The following is a 19,607-nucleotide window of genomic DNA, read 5'->3' as shown; positions in this document are numbered from 1 at the left end:
AAGAACAGAGGTAGAGGACTAACACTTCCTGATCTAAAAATTTACTACAAAGCTACAGCACTCAGGACTGCATGGGACTGGCATAAGGAAAGAAATACAGACCAATGGAACAGAGTTGAAAGTTTAGGGATACATCTTCCCATTTTCAATCAACTGATTTTCAACAAGGATGCCAGGTCAGTTCAGAGGGAAAAAAGGACAATTTTCTACAAATGGTGCTGGACGATTGGATATCCACCTGCAAAAGAATGAAGCTGGGCCCCACCTCACATCATATACAAGTTAACTCAAATTTGAATTAAATATTTAAACAGAACAGTTGAAACTTCTCAACTCTTAGAAGAAAAGAGGAGTCAACCTTTGTAACCTTGCCTCAGGCAACAGTTTCTTTAATATGACATGAAAATCACAAACCTCAAAAGAAAAAAGAGATAAATTAGACTTCATCAAAACGTTTAACATTCGTTCTTCAAAGGACACCATCCAGAAGGTGAAAAAACAACCCCCAGAATAGAAGGATATCCTCTCAAATTGATAAAAAGGACTTTGTCTACCAAAAACATAAAGAACTCTTGCCACTCAAAAACAAAACCACAATTTTAAAATCAGGCAGAGGACTTTAATGGGACACCTCTCCAAAGAAGATGTACGAATGGCCCACAAACACTGGAAGAGATGCTCAACATCATTAACCATGGAGGAAGTGCAAACCCAAACCACAATGACCTACCACCAACACCCTCCAGGATGGCTATCGTCAAAAAGTCAGATGATGACAAGTGGCAGTGAGGACGTGAGAACTCAGGACCCTCACTCACTCCCAGTGGGAATGTAAAACCGTGCAGTCGCTTTGGAAACAGTTCAGCAGTTCCTCGAATGGTCACACATCGATTTATCATGTGACTCAGCAACGCCACTCCTAGGTATACACCCAAGAGAACTGAAAATAATATTTACATAAAAACGTGTACACAAATGTTCACTGCAGTATTTTCACCGTAGCCAAAAATGTCCTTGAAGTGATAAATAGATAAACGAAATGAGCTATGTTTTGTTTATCAGTGGAATATTTTTTGGCCCTAAAAAAGGAGCAAAGTACTGGTACAGACAAAGTTCTGTGGATTAACTCTGAAAGCATTAGACTAAGTGAGGCACTAGTTATAAAGGACCACATGTTATAAAATTCCATATCTATCTATCTATCTACCTGCCTATGTGAAAAGAGAAACCATAATAGGCAAATCTATAGATGAAAAAATAGATTAGGGAGTTCCCTGGTGGCCTAGCAATTAAGGATTTGGCATTGGCATTGCTGTGGCTCGGGTCACGGCTATGGCATAGATTTGATCCCTAGTCCTAGAATTTTCACATGCTGCAGGTGTGGTTCCCCCAAAATGGATCTGCCCAGAATGTCGAGCATCCTTCCAGTGTTTATCAGCCATTAGTACATTTGAGATGCAAATTCTATCTCAATAAAGCTGTCATAAAAATATGATATTAGGTATATTTATAATGGTTCCAACAGATGCTGATTTTTCAGTCATTGGTACACACTGAGGGGCATGCATGGCAGCCGCCTCCTCAGTCTTCAGCTGGAGACTTAGGTGAACTCTAGGGGTATTAAAGAGGCACAAAATCCAGGTTATGGGGTTATGAAGAGGTCACGGCGATAACATCATGTTTTTTGGGGGTGGGGTGGGGGTTTTTTTGTTTTTTCACTTGTTTTGACCACACCTGCATCATATGTAAGTTCCTGGGCCAGAGGCTGAATCAGAGCCGCAACCACAGCAACATCAGATCCGAGCCACATCTGCGTCCTACGCCATGGCTTGCAGCACTGCTGGATCTTTAATCCACTGAACAAGGCCAGGGACCGAACCTGTGTCCTCACGGATGCCATCTCAGGTTCTTAACCCAATGAGCCCCAACGGGAACTCCAATATCATGGGTATTTTTAATGGCATAAATCGCTTGATGGGTTGGAAGAGACATCTCAGAAGAAATGAAAAAGCTTACAGTGGAAACTGACAGAACATTGTAAATCAACTATAATAAAAACATTTTTTTAATGAAAAAATAAGGAAATTACTTTTTTCTCCTGCTTTCGGAACATGAGACTCTGCATTTTCACCTTGCATAACGTCCTGCCAATCATGGGATCATGTGCCCTCCTTGTGGTAAAAACAAACAAACAAACAAACTGGCATTTCTTTCATTGTCATTCACCTGCAGTGAAATGCCACCTTACCAGGTAGCACCCTCTGAAACCGGAGAGCCGTGGCCTTGGGAAGCATATCCCCTTTAGAAGGGACAGTTAAAATGGAGGTGAGGGTGCCCTTGGCGCCCCCTCTCCACGATTTTTTTTTTTTTTTTTTTGGTCTTTTTGCCATTTCTTGGGCAGCTCCCGTGGCATATGGAGGTTTCCAGGCTAGGGGTCGAATCAGAGCCACAGCAACGCAGGATCAGAGCCGCGTCTGCAACCTACACCACAGCTCACGGCAATGCCTGATCGTTAACCCACTGAGCAACAGCAGGGATCGAACCTGCAACCTCATGGTTCCTAGTCGGATTCGTTAACCACTGCGCCACGATGGGAACTCCCCACAATCTTTCTAGAACCACAGTTCTCACGCTGTGGGGTGTATCCCTGCGGAACAGGCTGATTTCCACCCCACCCCCCACCCCAGCCCCGCCCACCCAGAGAGCTGACTCGGCGTCCGAGGGGGGGACCTGGAGTGTGCATGCTCAGTTGTGCCCTGGGGGAACTTCATGCCCCGCCCTAAACCCTCGTTCCAGAAGCAGAAGCCCGGGACCTGCAGAAGGAAGTCAGGACAAACTCCCTCTTCCTCCGCATCCTCTGCAAGCTGAAGCCCTCCTTTGCCTTGTCTTTTTGAAACACCCCTTTCTCAGAGTGCTTTTTGTTTTCACAACCAGCACGCGGCCTCCCTCCCAGAGGCTCCGGGGAGAGCCCTGCTCTCCCCTCTCCACCTTCTCCCCAGGCGGCTTCCAGGACCGTCTGCGAAGGGTGCCTCCACGGGCCCCCTGCGTAGCCGCGGGGATGCCAACCTGGATGTGGTAAAAAACGGTCAAGGGTGAGGCACGGGCCGGGCGAGGGCTCTGAGGCCACCGTGCGGAAGAGAAGGCTCAAGGCCCACAGCAGTTCCCGGGCCAGGTCAAGCGGCATTTGGGCCAGCGGTCCCGAGCAGGCAGCAATGGTCTGACATTAGGGAACGGTGCGGCCTTGGGCAAGTCACTTTGCTTCTGTTTTTCTCCTGCATGAAACGAGGATCTCTGAGGTCTCTCCCAGAGTGAATGCCAAGCTGAAAGGTCATTACATATGGGTAACATGACGCTTGTAATTTGGTCTCTGTGACTTTTTTTTTTCTTCTTTTTAGGGCCGCACCCGCGGCATATGGAAGTTCCCAGGCTAGGGGTTGAATCGGAGCTGTAGCTGCCGGCCTATACCACAGCCTCTGCAACTCGGGATCCGAGCCATGTCCGGGACCTTCACCACAGCTCACTGCAACGCTGGGTCCTTAACCCACTGAGCAAGGCCAGGGATCAAACCTGCGTCCTCATGGATACAAGTCAGGTTCGTTACCGCTGAGTGGCAAGGGGGCCTTACCACTGTGACTTTTGAATCACGCCTCCCTTCCCTGCACTGAAAAATACCTAAGTCAGGCCCTCGGTCTCCTGCAAAGCCACCTGAGCAGGCTCAGGGCCGCCTCCGATGCCCCCACCTGCAGGCAGGCATGACGTCATGCAAACAGAGAGCTGGGTGGAGGCCCCCAGCTCTCAATTCTGGACAGAATTAAAAACTCAACGACCTATCTGATGGAAATACCCTGAAGAAAGGAAATTTGTCTTTTGAGAACAACGGAGAGGCTGATGACTGAAGTCCCAAAGAATTTTGTGGTTGGACCTCTTTTTTTTTTCCTTTTCTGTTGTTTGTTTTCTGGCACAATCTGTCTCTGTTTCTGAGCCGAGGGCCGTGTTCCCCGTGACAAAGGCCTCTTTCTTATGACAGTTTAATAGCTCCCATGCGGGGGACAGCCCCGACTCCCGTGGGCCAGCGTCTGAAGGCGGCTGCTCAGAAAAGGAGAGAGCTGCGTTTTTTTTTTTTCTCCCCCAGTTGGGTCTAAATTGAACTGAGAGAGGCTTAAGGGGAAAAAGAAAGCAAACCAAACCTGAACCCCCTTTTAAAACAGGAAATGAAGGCCACTGAAAGGGTGGGGAAAATAAAATGCCTTTGGATAGGGAAGAGGCCAAGTTCGAGAATGATGCTCAGAAGTTCCTGTCCACTGCGGGAGGAGGTGGAGGAAGTTAAGTGGGCTTGGAAGATGCACATGGGGAGTGGGGAGAACCTGTGTCCTAGACCCCTGCGGCCACCGTAACCAAGGACCACAAACTGGGGGGCTTAAGACAACAGAGATTTATTCTCACGGTCTGGAGGCTCAAAAGCAAGGTGTCAGCACGGTCATGCGCCCTCCAAGGTCTCTAGGGAAGGCTCTTAGCTCCTCCAGCTTCTGCTGGCAGCTGGGAACCCTCAGCATTTCCTGGCTTCCGGTTGGGTCACTGCCATCTCTGCTTCTACCACGGCACAGCTGTCTTTGCTCAGGGTGTCTCTGCGTTATCACTGGCCTTCTCTTCTGTGTGTCTTTTCTCTTCATCTTTTTTTTTTTTTTTAAAGGGCTGCACCTGCAGCATATGGACATTCCCAGGTTAGGAATCCAATCATCAAATTGGAGCTGTGGCTGTGGCCTACCCCACAGCCACGGCAACGCCAGATAGGAGCTCAAGAAAGCTCCCTTGCCCCGTCCACCATGTAAGGGCCCAGGGAGAAAGCTCCATCTAAGAACCAAGAACTGGATTCTCACCAGATGCTCAATCCATCAGCATCTTGATCTTGGACTTCTAGCCTCTCGAACCACGAGAAATAAATGTCTGCTGTCTATAAACCATGTAGCACTCAGGTTACAGTATTTTGTTATAGCAGCCTGGATGGATGAAGACATAGTTTGTTGTTGTTGTTGTTGTTTGTTTGTTTGTTTGTTTTAGGGCTGAACCTGCAGCAAACGAAGTTCCCAGGCTAGGAGTCGAATTAGAGCTGCATCTAAGGCCTATGCCGCAGCTCACGACAATGCCAGATTCTTAACCCACTGAGTGAGGCCAGAGATCGAACCTGCACCCTCATGGAGAGGCTGCGTTCTTAAGCCACTGAGCCACAATGGGACATGTAGGGCCCACCCTAATGCACTGCGACCTGACCATTACTAACTACACCTGCAAGACCCTACTGCCAAGTAAGGTCCCACTCGCAGGTCCTAGAGGTTAGGACTCAACACTCTTGTCGAGGGGACACCATGCTACTCCAACACCTCCTTCTAAAAACTTGGGGTTCCCAGCAGCCAACCACCTCCCCTTGTCCTGGAGCCTGCAGGACACATAACTCTTGCTCTGGAGTCCTCGCCTTCCAGGGACCCAGACCACTGTCCACCTGCTTTCCAGGAGGTGAGGCTGGAAGTGGGTCTTGACTGATGGCCGCCCAGAGCATCTTGGTACCATCTCTTTGGAGCTTTTCTCTCCTCTTTTGTTCCTGGCTTCATGGAGGCACCTCGCCAGGGAGCGGAGTTCCTGCTGCAGCAGCCAACACCCGGGGTGATGAGCAACACGCTCTTTAACAGAGATATTTGCTGCCGGTGAGACTGGCTAGAACATCTGCCCCTCCCTGCAGAGTTTTTACATGTGCTTCTATTTCCCAGCACACCCCCATGAGACACGATTTTAAAGATGCTTTTGATGATGGAATTGGAACTCCTATTGCCAACACTCAAAGGAGCATCGATGGAAGATTAGACACGTGTAGAGGGGGGCACCCACGGCATGTGGAAGTTCCCAGACCAGAGATCAAACCTGTGCCAGGCAAACGTCTGCAGTGACAATGCCAGATCCTTGACCTGCTTTGCCGCAAGGGAACTCCATAGACACTTTTTTACAATGGAGTTGACCTCATTTCCCACACCATGGGGGGGGGGTGTGTGCAGTTTTCAGGCCTCTGGGGTCATGGGGTTAAGGGCATAGGCTCTAAAGCCAGGCTGTCTGGGTTCAAATCCTGCCTCCACCCCTCACCCCTGGTGCGCCTTTGGGCAAGTTCTGCATCTGTAAAACAGGCGTGGTAATTTCTCCCTCACGGGCCTTTAAGGATTAGCTAATATGAGTGTGTCCAGGAGCACAGGATTTCCACATGGAAAGCACTCAGGAAATGCTAGCTTTCCTGATTGTTCCAGGACTGCCAGAGGCAGGGGTGGGGTGAAAGAGTGAGGTGGGGGGAGGTGTTAATTCATGGGCTTCCGCAACCTGCCACTTGCCATAAGCCTGACCTCAGGGAAAGTTCCCAGGCTCTGTGTCCTTAACTCTCTCTACTGGGATGGCAGGGAACCACGCAGGCAGCTGCCCCTAAAGGCAGCCGCGAGTGCCCAGAACCAACCAACCAAGGTGCCAAGCTGCCCTTCTTAGCGGGCTGGACAGAGCGCAATGAGTGGTCACCAGCAGCTCCTCCAAGCCCTGCGAGTCCCCCGCTTAGGGTCTGCTCCAGAAAGCTGCTTTCTCTCAGCTTCTTGCCGCTTGTAACAAGCTGTCCAGAAGGACGGACAGGGCAGCGATGGGAACGGAGGCGAGAAAAGGCTGTGTCATCTCCAGCGCCTGGGAAAGCCACAAAGAAACGACACTGCCCGTTCTCAAAGAGCTTTGCGGGGTCCATGCCTCCCCCCAAGTCTGCCTCAGGCCGAACAGAGTGTACGTTGTGTAGAGATCGGTCCTCGTGCCAAGACGGCCAACCCTGTCGCCAGGGACATGGGGGGGGTGCTGGAGGCAGAGGAGGGGGAGGGGGCCCGGCACAAATGGCTCCTTGTGCTGCTGGTGGAGAGACGCTGCCACTCGGCAGACGGAGGAGGGCAGCATGGGGCCTCCCTCCTAGTTCTGGGTGCGTCACTTGTGTGGTGACACTGGTGGGCCTGAGAGTGAGTCCAGGGAACTGGCGGAGGGGAGAGAGGGAAGGGGGCCGCCCACTGACAATCCCCTGCGGCACACAGGCAGGCTGTTCAATGCCAAGGGCGCTGGGCAGACTGTGCACAGCCTGGTCCTGGGGCCCGTGGGGAGAACAGAAGAGGCACCCAGGCTGGGTCCCAGCCGAGGGTGCAGGGTGGAGAGCTATATATGCCCCCCACTCACACAGCAGGAGCAGAACAAGAGGCAGCGAGCACCCCAACTCCACGCTGAGATGGGACAGCAGACGCAGCTGGGGGCCTGGGGCGATGGCGGAGAGGACACAGATCGAGTCTCCCGGAGCGAAGTTTTCAGGAATTTGAATGGCGGGGAGAGAATTAAGTTCCTGCGTGGAAGGTAGAGAGGACTTGGTTTTACCCGGAGTGGTTGAACTCATTCTTGGGGATGAACATGACTTCTAAGAGAGGGTGACTGGTAGTGAGAGACGCTTTCTTTCCCGGCCTTTACTTTGCAAAATAGAAAAGGTGGCCGTTCGCAAGCTCGGGGGACATGTGTAGAAACATCTTGCAAGTTCTTTGTGTTCTCTGACATGGAAACAAGCCCATCTAGTGACAGGACAGTCCTGAGAGCAGAGGACGAAGTCCCGGGATTCAGGAGCTGGGAACTCTCCAGGACTGGGGTTTCTCCTCCTGTAAAACTAGGGGCTTGAGCCAGATCTGAAGTTTTCTGCCAAAAGCAGAGGGGCAGATGTTTGGGGTGGGGGATATTTATTCCATCCAGAAAGTGCTCTCAGGATCTTGTTCAGAAAGGCTCAAATGCTAATCAAATATTTAAGAGGCAAGGCCATTTCTTAAGACCACTTCCAGCCTTCGAGTCCTGTGATGCAAGTTTTCCTATTTGCAAGGGTCGGAACTGTTGTCCTAAGTTATCGTTCTCCAAAAAGATGAATCCTGGGCTCAGTAAAATCTCTGTGGGTTGAATGATAGATGGATGGACCAGTGGATAAAAGACTTGATTATCTGTTACCTAAAACTGTCCATGAGAGGAGTTCCCACTGTGGTGCAGTGGGTTAAGAATCCAACTACAGTGGCTCGGGTCACTGCATAGACCCAGGTTTCAATTCCCAGCCCAGCGCAGTGGGTTACAGGAGCTGGTGTTGCCATAGCTGCTGCTCAGATTCAACCTCTGGCCCAGGAACTTCCATATGCCATGGGTTCGGGCATTAAAAAAAAAAAATCATCCAGGAGAAACTGCTTAGTTCTAGTCTGGCTCTGACCACATGTCTGGCAGACTTTTAGATCTATTCTCTTTATTTCCAGGACTAACATACCAAGGAACATTATTTTAAAATTCATTACAAGGAATTCCCTTCATGGCGCAGTGGAAACAAATCCAAGTAGAATCCATGAGGATACAGGTTCGATCCCTGGCCTTGCCCTGTGCATTGGGGATCCAGTGCTGCCCTGAGCTGTGGTGTAAGTTGCAGACACAGCATGGATCGCATGTTGCTGTGGCTGTGGCCTAGGCCAGCAGATGTAACTCCGATTCAACCCCTAGCCTGGGAACTTCCATATGCTGCAGGTACGGCCCTAGAAAAGACCAAAAAAAGAGTTAAAAAAAAAACCAAAAAAACTAAATGTGCCCCCCCTAAATGACATAAAGAAAAATCAAATTGATTTTTGGGGTGTTCTGAAGTTTAGACTCTTCACTCTTAACACTTCTAATTTTCCTCTACTAGTGCAGACAGTCAAAGGCATGGGGTAGCTTCCTGCTCTCTCATTGGTCTATTTCTCAGTTTTTCTTCCTCTCTGTATAATGTCATATAAAAGGCAAACCTCGGAGATACTCCAGACCACCACAGGAAAGCAAATAGTGAAATAAAGCAAGTCGCGCAATTTTTTTGGCTTCCCAGTGCATCTAAAAATTACATTTACACTATATGGTAGGCTATGAAGTGTGCAAAAGCATTATGTGTAAATAAACACTGTACATCCATTAACTGAAAAATATTTCATTGCTGGAGAACAGTAGGGAAGTCTCGCACAAAACTAAAAATAGAGTTGCCATATGATCCAGCAATTCTACCCCAGGGCATATGTCCAGCTAAACTCTAATTCAAAAGATACATGCATCCCTATGTTCATAACAGCACTATTCGCAGTAGCCAAGACATGGAAGCCACCTAAGTCATGACAGATGACTGGATAAAGAAGACAGGAGATGTATTACATAAAGGTATACAGTGGACTATTACTCGGCCGTTAAAAAAGAATGAACTCATGCCATTTGCAGCAGCATGGATGGACCTAGAGATGACCACATTAAGTGAAGTCAAGTCAGAAAGAGAAAGACGTAGGATATCATATGTGGAATCTAAAACAGATACAAACGAACTTATCTACAAAACGGAAACAGACTCGCAGACACAGAGAACAGACTTATGGTTCCAGAGGGGAGGAGGAGCAAGGGAGGGATGGACCGGGAGTTTGGGATGAGCAGAGGCAAACTGTTATATGCAGGATGCATAAACAAGGCCTTACTATATTGCACGGGGAACTATATTCAATATCCTGTGATAAACTATAATGGAAAAGGAAAAAACCCAAAGCCGCCACTAGCTAGTTCTGTAAATAGTTTTACTGGAACACACACACATAAGACAAACTTCATTGTTAAAAATAGCGAACCAGCATCGGAGCCCTCAGGGAGCCACAGCAGTGACACCGAAGGCCAGTGACCACGGATCACCGCAACCAATATAACGATACTGGAAATGCCTGAAATATTGCAAGAATTCCCCAAATATGACACAGAAACACAAGGTGAGCAGATGCTGTTGGAAAAATGGCATCGAAAGACTTGTTCGATGCAGGGTTGCCACGAAACTTCAGTTTGTTAAAAACGCAGTGTCTGCAAAGCACCACAAAGCAAAGTGTGCTGAAAGGAGGTCTGCCTGTACTGTGACTTTCTGACAAGGGATGATAAGAGAAGGGTGAATGCCTGTCAATGCTGGACTGAATGAAGGATGAAGTATTAGGGTCAAAATAGCTGGAATATAAAGGTGCTATTTTGAAAAAGGCACCATTTTTATAAACTTGTATATATATGTCCACAGTCCTTAACTTGTGTAAGTGTGACTTCTGTACCTGTTGTACCCAGCCAGCTTCCGTCATCAGCCCCTCTCAACTGCCTTCTGTGCCCCAACTCTTGTCACTTAGTGTGCATTACCTGGCATGCTATGACGCCTCACTGCCGCGTGGTGGCACTGTCTGCAACTCCTGCTGGCCGCCAATGCGGCCAAATTCTACAAATTCTACCGGCTCTTAATACTTCAAGGCAAGGCTGGAGGACTGGAAAGAAAAATTTAAGAGAAGACGCTCCCAATAGGTGATGAGTCTAGAATTCCAGGCCAGGTAGTTTGATGGGTTTAAGACAAGGGTTTGTTTGCATGCAAGTAAACTGAAAGTGCAAGCTGCCATTACAAATCAAGAATAGCACAAGCACTGACTTCCAATTCTCCTGAAGTGACGGAAGGGAGGGACAGTGGGGAGGAGAGCATGGGTGTGGCTAGGTCAGGATGTGTTCTCACGCCGGGGATCCACATCTCCGGCTAAAGATCCCTCTCCGGAGCGGCTGGCTCCCCCACCACCCAATCCCCGGGGTGTGGTGAGACCCAGACCAGTGAGCAGGAGGAGGCCAAGATCAGCAGCCGAGAAGAAGAGGTGGTTTCGTCAGGACCCACCAGAAGTCTGGGAACTTGGTCCCATCACAGGGAGGCCTGGGGGCAGTGTGAGTGCAGCAGCCTGTGACATGTAGATGCTCCTTAAAAGATACTTGGGTGAACTCTAATGAAAAATCATATATTTTATTCCCCTGAGTCTCCTCCTCAACTGCTCTACACTTGGTTGCACACATCTTCTCAGGAATATACTCGAACAGAAGGAGGGGACAGTTAGGACAGGTGGATGCAGACATACAGGTCAACGCTTCTAGACGTGCCCATCAGCAGGTTAATGGTGACTAACGACCAGGGAAATGTGCCTATTGCCATCTTTGTTGCTTGGGCTGACCAATGGCTGCTGTCCCAAATGACTGTTAATAGTCCAACACGCCTACTGGTTTTTAAGCCAGGCAGAAGGGCATACTGACTTTTGCTAAGGTATATGAAATTTAATTTGATGCCTGCAGGTGTATAACGATCTTAGGTCCAAATGCAGGCTAATTCTCCCACGCTTCCTTTACTAAGTGTCTGTCGTTGGTTTAGCACTGGCTGGCTGGGTCACTCAGCAGAAAAAAAAAGACAAAAACAAAAACAGCCAGGTGTACCTTGGGGCTGTGTCTTGCGGATCATGCATGGTCCCTGGTGAAGCCTGCAGCCAGCCTCCTCTGCTGCACACAGCCTGCTTCAGGGTGCCTGCCAGATTTGTGCTCTGGGATTACAAATGCCTCTCGATTTGTGCTTAGTCAAAGCTTAAGCAGGGAGCAATATTTGAAGCAAGATGTTTAAGCATATGTCACCTTGCTCCGCCTGCTGGCTGGAATCACACCTGCCACTGAGTTACGTGAGGGCTGAGGGCATGCTTCCTCTCTGGAGAACCCGTCCTGGGTCCTGGAGATAATGACACTTCGGAAAGGAAAACCATCGTCAATTCCCCAAGGATAGGCGGGCAGAAGAATTTCTTTCTGGTGAAACCCAAAGAAATTGCTGTGGGACCAGATAAGAAAGAAGAAAGCTGTGTTACCCTTGAACTACAGGCTGCCCTTTGCTGGCTGAGATTCGTCATCATTCAGGGGATGCTGAATTCTGAACGGGAGGAAGATGAGCCAAGCCAAAGGAGGGGAGGACTCCAGACAGGTGATGAGGTAATGGCATCTGACCACTAGATGGCAGCAGCCATACACAAAATTATGCGCTAGGGCCCTGCTGTGGTCTTTCCTGGTGGCTGGTATCAGAGCATTGGATGGTGAACTTGGGCATGGCTGTGTGCCAGTAAAACTTCCTTCAGAGAAGCAGGTGTTGGGCCAGATTTGGCCCACGCGCCATCATTTGCCAACCCTGATGCTAAGTGAACAGAAAATTCTATCTGGCTCAGCTAGCTTGGTCCACACTTTCCAGGCACATGCCTGGTCACTCTTTCCTTTTTCCAAATCTGTAAGACCCATCCTTCCTTCCCTCTCACCCCTTTCACCTACCTGTGTGATTACCTACGTGGCCTGAACTTGAATTCACCCTTCCACACAACAACAGAGTCAGCCGACGAATGCTGCCTGTTTGTTCTGCATTTAAAACCCCCCTCCTGCCACTAGCGTCTCTTCATCCCCGCCCCCCCCGCCCCGTCACCTTGTGCCTTATCTCTGTAGCTGCTAAAACACGCAGCAGTGGTGTCAACAGCATCAGTTCAACTGCTGGATTCTGCCCGCAGATCCATCTCCGTCTTCCCTCCAAGAGATACTCGGTTGAGCCAGGGTAACGTTTCTGTCACCTCCTGGCTTTGTCCTTTCAGGGCATCAGAGCCCAGCAAGGTTGTCGGCCTGGTGCTCAAAGCTGCACTTTTTCTGTGACCCTCAGTCTTACTTCCATAAAACACCAGGGGCACCCCATCTCACGGACACCACTCCCTGCCAGCCCTCGACCCAGCCTGCCTCATCACCTCTGCTTCTCCAAGCCGACCACCCGCGTCCCCGCACTTGCGCTTCTGATGAAACACCGCCTGTTCCCTGAAGGGCCCTTGAGGCGGGGGAAGCCCTTGGCCTCGGGCCACGCTGGTTCTTGAGGTGATCTGGTTGGTAGCCTTCCCTGGTCTGTGCTGTGCTCATCTCACGGCGCCTGTGGTTTCGCTGCCCACTAACCAATCATTTTTGCTGTTTCTTTCGTTATTGATTTTCAGTTCCAACACACTGAGGTCAGAGAAAGTGGCCTGAATGGTATTGACTTGGGGGTGTTCCGACTGTCTCTATAGCCGAATCAATTTGGGCAAACGGGCACACATGCGCTTGGAAAGAGTGTTTTCATGGTCAGGTTGGGGTTCTGTGTCCATTCTGTTAACTTTTTATCTTTTTCATTAGCGTCAGGGAGGAGAACTGTACTTTCCATCATCACTGCGGTTTTGCTTGTGGTTCCCTGCAATGCTGCCGATTTTCCTTAAGCATCTCGAAGGCTGATGTTGCCAGAAGCGTACAAGGGCAGGACCGTGATGTCATCCGGAAGCACCGTTTCTCTCGCCATTAATTACTGACCTCTATTCTTTCTGTGGCTTCCTGCCTTCAAGTGGGCTTTGCTGTGAGACTGAAATTGTAATACCTGCTTTCTTCCGATCAGCGCTCCCCGTGTGTCTTTTTTTTTATTCCTTGACCTTCCACCTCTGCGTGTCAGGTTTTAGGTGTGCCACTTGCCAGTTACCTAGCAGTGGCATTTTAAAATGCAAAACCTCTTTCAAAAGATGTATTTAATCATGTGATGACTCTTTTTTTGAACCCCTACCCCAGTATTAGTCTCTTTTTTCTTTCTTCTTTCTTTTCTTCCCTTTTCCTTCCTCCCTCCTCTCTCCCTCCCTACGGCCCTCTACTTCCCAACCTCCCATGAACCCTGCTCCCGAGCATGAGTTAAGGGCAGAGGAGGCTAATAAGCCTTTTGCCTGTGATGGGGGGGGGGTGTTGTGCATTTTACCCTCAAGAGTAAAATCACAGGCATTCAGAAAGGAATTACCCAAATCACGACTCTACATGGATTTATAAGGGGGCAAAATGGACTGAAAAGGAGGGTTGGTACGAGGTCACAGTCTTTCCCTCTCTGTGGCCTGCATGGCAGGGACGCAGCCCTTGGCCCCACCCTGATGCCCTGGACCCAGCGGTGAGGGCAAAGCTGTAAGGGCTCTGCCCCACTGGCTCTGACGGGGGAGGGGTGGGGTGCACGGGCACGAAAATCCCCCAAGGATGCGCGTTTATCAGAGGGTTTGTGAGGCTAAAAATACCGAGTCCTGGCCCCCCCACACCCCCAGCCCCGCCAGCTGGAGAATCTGGAGGAGGGTTTATGTAACTCAGAGAGGATCTGTCTGGTCAAGGAAAGGGAGGAAAGCTGGATTGGAAAGGCTGTTGCTCCACTTTCTCCAGAAACATAAAGACAAGCGGGAAGTGCAGGTGACAGAAAAGAGAGACATCGAAGCTGACACCTTGATGTCGCGGGAGACGTGGTACATTAGACAGAAAGCCCAGCCTGAGAGTGTAAAGCCCGGGGCAGGGCTGTCACTTGCTGGCACAGACATTTCTGGAGCGTGTGCGGCACCTTCAAATGCTTTCGGGGTCCGCCCCCTGGGGTTTTCAGCCCCCAGGACACTGCCTGCCTCTGAGGTTCCTCGAGGTCTAAACCAAGTCAAGATCAAAACGCTGTGCCAGGGGACAAAGAGCCCAACTCCCCATCCCTACGGCCCCTCGCCTGGGGCAGGAAGAGCCCACAGGGCACTGTGATCGATGAATCACATTAGCCCTTGATTCGGGTGGCAGTTCTCACTTTCTAAATAAAGGCTTCTCTCCATCTACCATCCCCTGTGCTCTTTCCAGTAGGCATCTCGTTAACGGAAGACGCTGGGGACGGGGCGAGGAAGTGACCTGGGAGCCTGACAGGTAGCAAGAAGTCGAGAACAGGGGAAATTTCAACCTAGAACACAGCAGCCCACACACATGTTTGGGGCTTCGTGGAGCAGACGCCTCCCTTAACACGCAGCGTGAGAATTCAGTGACCAGCAGTGGCTGCGCTGAACACACAGGGGCCCCACATCAGCTGAGGGAAGAGACCAAAGGGGGTGACAGGGCACAAAGGGGCCTCTGGCGGCAGGGCAGGGGGTGGGTGAGGGAAGGGTGGGAAAGGGATTCAGTGAGAAATTACTTCCTGGCAACCATGGTTCCCGGACACAGAGCAGATCACTGAAGGAGGTGGTGGCATTGCCTTGGAGGGAAAAAGTAGATTTTGAGATGGTACCAGTCAGAGGGCTATGGAATGAGCCAGCCAGACATAGTAGGGTAAGAAACCAGTGGCCCCTGGGCCATCTCCTTGACCTGAATTATGTTTTTAAGATAATCGTGGGAAAAAGCACAACTCAAAAAGATACACACCTCAATGTTCATTGCAGTGCTATTTAGAATAGCTAAGACATGGAAGCAACCTAAATGCCCATCGACAGAGGAGTGGATAAAGACAGGATGTGGTACATATACACGATGGAATATTACCCAGTCATAAAAAAGAACGAAAGAATGCCATTTGCAGCAACATGCATGGGCCTAGAGATGATCATACCAAGTGAAGTAAGCCAGACAAAGACAAATACCAGGAATTCTTGTCCTGATGCAGCAGAAACGAATCGATTAGGGACCATGAGGACATGGGTTCGATCCCTGGCCTTGCTCAGTGGGTTAAGGATCTGGCATTGCCGTGAGCTGTGGTATAGGTCACAGACAAGGCTCGGATCCTGTGTTGCTGTGGCTGTGGTATAGGCCAGCAGCTGCAACTTCAATTCAACCCCTGGCCTGGGAACCTCCATATGCCGCAAGTATGACCCTAAAAAGCAAAAAAATAAAAACAAAAAGCAAAAAAAACGTGTGATAGCACTTCTATGTAGAATCTAAAAAATAATACAAATGACCTTATTTACAAAACAGGAACAGACTCACAGACTCTGAAACCAAAGTTACCAAAGGGGAAGAGTGGGGGGAGGAATGGACTGGGGGCTGGGGGCTGGCGAATGCACACTATGGAACGTGGAACGGGTGCTCAACGGGGACCTGATGCACAGTGCGAGGAAACTGACTCCGTGTTCTGTGATAACCGACACGGGAACAGATCTGTGCACGCGCACGGCTGAATCACTTTACTGTCCAGCAGAGATGAACCCAACACTGTAAATCAACTGTGCTTCAGTAAGATTATATTTTTAAACAATTATGAATTAAGTGCTTAATTAATCAAATGATTAATTTTTCATTAACAATTAATTTTAAACGATTATGAATTTGAGTGCTCTTGTTTTGGCTGTACCCATGGCATGCAGAAATTCCCAGGATAGGAATCAAACACAAGCTACAGTAGTGACAGCACTGGATCCTTAACCGCTAGGCCACCAGGGAGCACCTTGCGTGCCTTTCAATAGCGCCTCAGAGTGCTGTCCATCTAAGTCCACCTCGGTCCTCTCCATCCCCCACTGTCCCCGCCTGCTGTTTGTGCCCATCTTCTCAGCCCTTAGTCCCCTGAGGACATCTGCCTTTGTGCTCCCTCAGCCTGAAGGCTGCAGCATTCATGGTTTGTGGGTGCAGGGCTGGGGAGACCAGGGGTGCAGCTCCACAACGCCTCTCCGTGGACCCAAGGATGTTGCCCTATCTGGGCCCCCTAACTCCAGGGAGGTCAGGGGGAGGAAGAGGTTAGAGGTTATAAAGCCTGGTCGTTGTCTAGGGAAGATGGGGCATCAAGGGTGACAGTGAACTTGACTTGGCCAACCAGGTCCAAAGTGGTGATGGGGAGCCCTGGGGGTGAGGCGGGTTTTACATGATGCCAGATGGGGTCAGTAAGCTCAACTTTGGAGATGCTGAGTGGGGGGGGTCCTGTGAAACAGCTAAGCGGAGGCACCTGGGAGGTGGCCAGACTCGTAGGCATAAGTTGGAGAGACAAATCTAGGCTAAAGCTTCCACTTGGGCCTCGCCAGCAAACAGATGGAAAATGAAACCGGGGAGATAGGGGAGAATCTTCCCAGGGGCACGTGCATCAGGTGAGAAGAAGGGATGCCCTGGAGCAGGAGGAGCATCCAGCTTTCAGAAGGGGCTGTGGGACCTGACGTCTGCAGAGGAGCCTGTGAGAAGCAGACAGAAGACAGAGGAGACCAGGAGAGGCAGGTGGCAGGAAGGAGAAGGTGAGGACTTTGAAAAGGAGGGAGCGGTGAGGAGCGTCAGCGGCCGCTTTCGTGGTACAGCGGGTCCCCCTCCTACAACCCGCCACCGGGTGAATTTGCAGATGTGGAACCTGCAGATGCGGGATCCGCGGATACCGAGGGCCGCCTGCGGTGCTCGAGCATCCTCGGATTTGGGTACCTGCCGGCGGGTCCCGGAGCCCAGCCCCCCAGAATACTGTCTTTATAATGTATCTATACATGTGAGGGGTTGGAGGACAGCATGTCATTACAGCTATGTTTCGTTTTCAAGACGCTTACCCATTCCACAGCCTGCTGGAAAAACCCGGCCTGACCCTGCTTTTTGGATGGAAGCAGCTCTCTCAGGATGAGCTCCATCTGACCTGCTCCTCGTCTCCACTCGTCTGAGACTGGTGGCCAGCGTGCTGTGCAATTCTGTCCTCTAAAGTGACAGGCATTTTCGGGCACCACTGGATGCAGCGCCCTGCCCTACGGCGCTGGGCGTTGGCTTACCTGGCGCTCTCAAAGGTGGCAGATGCTGTCTTTTCTACAGCCCCAAATCCAACTCCAACAGCAAGACCCTCTGAAACAGACATAAAAGAAAGAAAAAAGGGCAAGGGGTTAGGGACCACTTTTCTTTAATACGGGCATATGGTATTGAAGTCTGCTCAGAAGCCAAAACCAGGAGACTTCTGGGGGCTGGATTAGCTCTGTGGTCCATCAGGGCAATGGCCTGCCTACTTGGTGGGGGTACCCCTGAGATACCAGGGGGCCAGTCACATGGGTCATGCCCTTGGCTAAGCCCATGGTCTTTTCTGCATACTGTGCAGTTTCTCCACACGATTAGACTTGCTCGGCTGTTAAGAGAAGGCAATTTCTTGACTTTTGCCATAAGAAATCATAACGGTAGCATTTTGAGGCGGCACCATACAGGCTAAAAGAAGATCATGCTAAGGCTCCTCTCTGAAGTGGGTGAGCCACTCTGTTTGCAAACGCAAGTGAGGAAACTCCATGAAAAGAATCCATCTTACTTTTTTAAGTGTCATGGGATTTTTCCATGATGTACTGATTTTGCAACCTAGAAATGGGAGATTTTTGAGTCCCAGAGTTCATCTGAATTTGACTGTTTTAATCCTTTTCGTTCATTAAAAAATGCTTGCCAGGAAGTTCTCATTGTGGTGCAGTGGAAACGAATCCAACTAGTATCCATGAGGATGTGGGTTCAGTCCCTGGCCTTGTTCAGTGGGTCGGGGATCCAGCGTTGTTGTGAGCTGTGCTGTAGGTCACAGACGAGGCTCGGATCCCGTGCTGCTGTGGCTCTGGTGTAGGCCGGCGGCTGTGGCTCCAATTCAACCGCTAGCCTGGGAACCTCCATATATGTGCAGCCCAAAAATGCAAAAAAAAGAAAAAAAAATGGCCAAAAAGGGGGGGTTAATCCTCATCACTGTGTCAGGTGAGATTGCGTGAAGCTTCCAGTAACAGCAAATCCACACAGAGCCTTCCTAAACCAAGGGTCAGCAGGGGCCAGCCTACTGCCTATTTTTTCATGGCCTGTAAGCTAAGAAGGATTTTTTTTTTCTCTTTTTGTCTTTTGTTGTTGTTGTTGTTGTTGTTGTTGTTGTTGCTATTTCTTGGGCCGCTCTCGCGGCATATGGAGGTTCCCAGGCTAGGGGTCTAATCGGAGCTGTAGCTGCCAGCCTACACCAGAGCCACAGCAACGCGGGACCCGAGCCGCGTCTGCAACCTACACCACAGCTCATGGCAACGCCGGATCGTTAACCCACTGAGCAAGGCCAGGGACCGAACCTGAAACCTCATGGTTCCTAGTCGGATTCATGAACCACTGCGCCACGATGGGAACTCCTAAGAAGGATTTTTAACATTTGTAAGTAGTCCAAAAAAAAAAAAAAAAATCAAGGAAGAATATTTCATGACATGAAAATTATGAAATTCAAATTGAGTATCTGTAAATAGTTTTATTAGTACACAGTCATGCTCATTTGCTGACAAATTGTCTATGACTGGTTTTGTGTTACATCAGCAGAGATGAGCAGTAACAAGAGATCACATGGCCTAAAAACCTACAATATTTACTATCCAGCCCCACAAAAAAAGAGTTTGATGACCCCGCACCTGAAACATAGGGTTTTATTTTTAAATTTTTTCTTCTTTTTAGGGCCGCACTTGCAGCATATGTTCCCAGGCTAGGGGTTGAATCAGAGCGGCAGCTGCAGTCCACGCCACAGCCACGGCAACAGCAACATTGGATCTGAGCCGCATCTGCGACCTACACCACAGCTTTTGGAAACGCCAGATCTTTAACCCACAGATCAAGGCCAGGGATCGAAACTGCATCCTACTTCTGGACACTATATGGGTTCTTAACCCGCTGAGCCACAATAGGAACTCCCACATAGGCTTTTATCAGTTCATGCAATAAGAAGTCCAAGGTTGATATGGTTGCCTGATGTCATCACAGACACTGGAAGATCCATCCTCAATGGCAGAGACCATTACAATTTGCTCTGAGATGCTGTGGCTATAGTGTAGCTTGAAGCTTGGGGGTGGACAAAATAATCTTCCAAGTTCTCTCTCCAGGTGGAGTGAGCTGGCCAAGTTCACCATCCCCCTGTCTAGGATCAAATGTGGAAGAGCCGTGCTCTGCAGTATCTGATGGAGAGCAAGAAGGGCCATGGGGGGGGGGGAAAG

At 49.8% G+C, this 19,607-nt stretch overlaps 1 protein-coding gene across 6 annotated transcripts in view; it reads right to left on the bottom strand.

Annotated features, from left to right (window-relative positions):
* The window catches only part of SLC39A11 (solute carrier family 39 member 11), a 444,518-nt gene that overhangs the window by 58,704 nt on the left and 366,207 nt on the right, over positions 1–19,607 (bottom strand). For all 6 annotated transcript variants that reach the window (XM_021066702.1, XM_021066703.1, XM_021066701.1 and 3 more), the window contains one exon: positions 17,412–17,481. In XM_021066702.1, coding sequence (XP_020922361.1) covers positions 17,412–17,481 — 70 coding nt within the window. The remainder of the gene's footprint in view (positions 1–17,411; positions 17,482–19,607) is intronic.

Source organism: Sus scrofa, chromosome 12, assembly GCF_000003025.6.
Source record: "Sus scrofa isolate TJ Tabasco breed Duroc chromosome 12, Sscrofa11.1, whole genome shotgun sequence".
NCBI lineage: Eukaryota > Metazoa > Chordata > Mammalia > Artiodactyla > Suidae > Sus > Sus scrofa.
The sequence above is the reverse complement of the archived record's forward strand: the minus strand, read 5'-3'. Positions and strand labels throughout refer to the sequence as shown.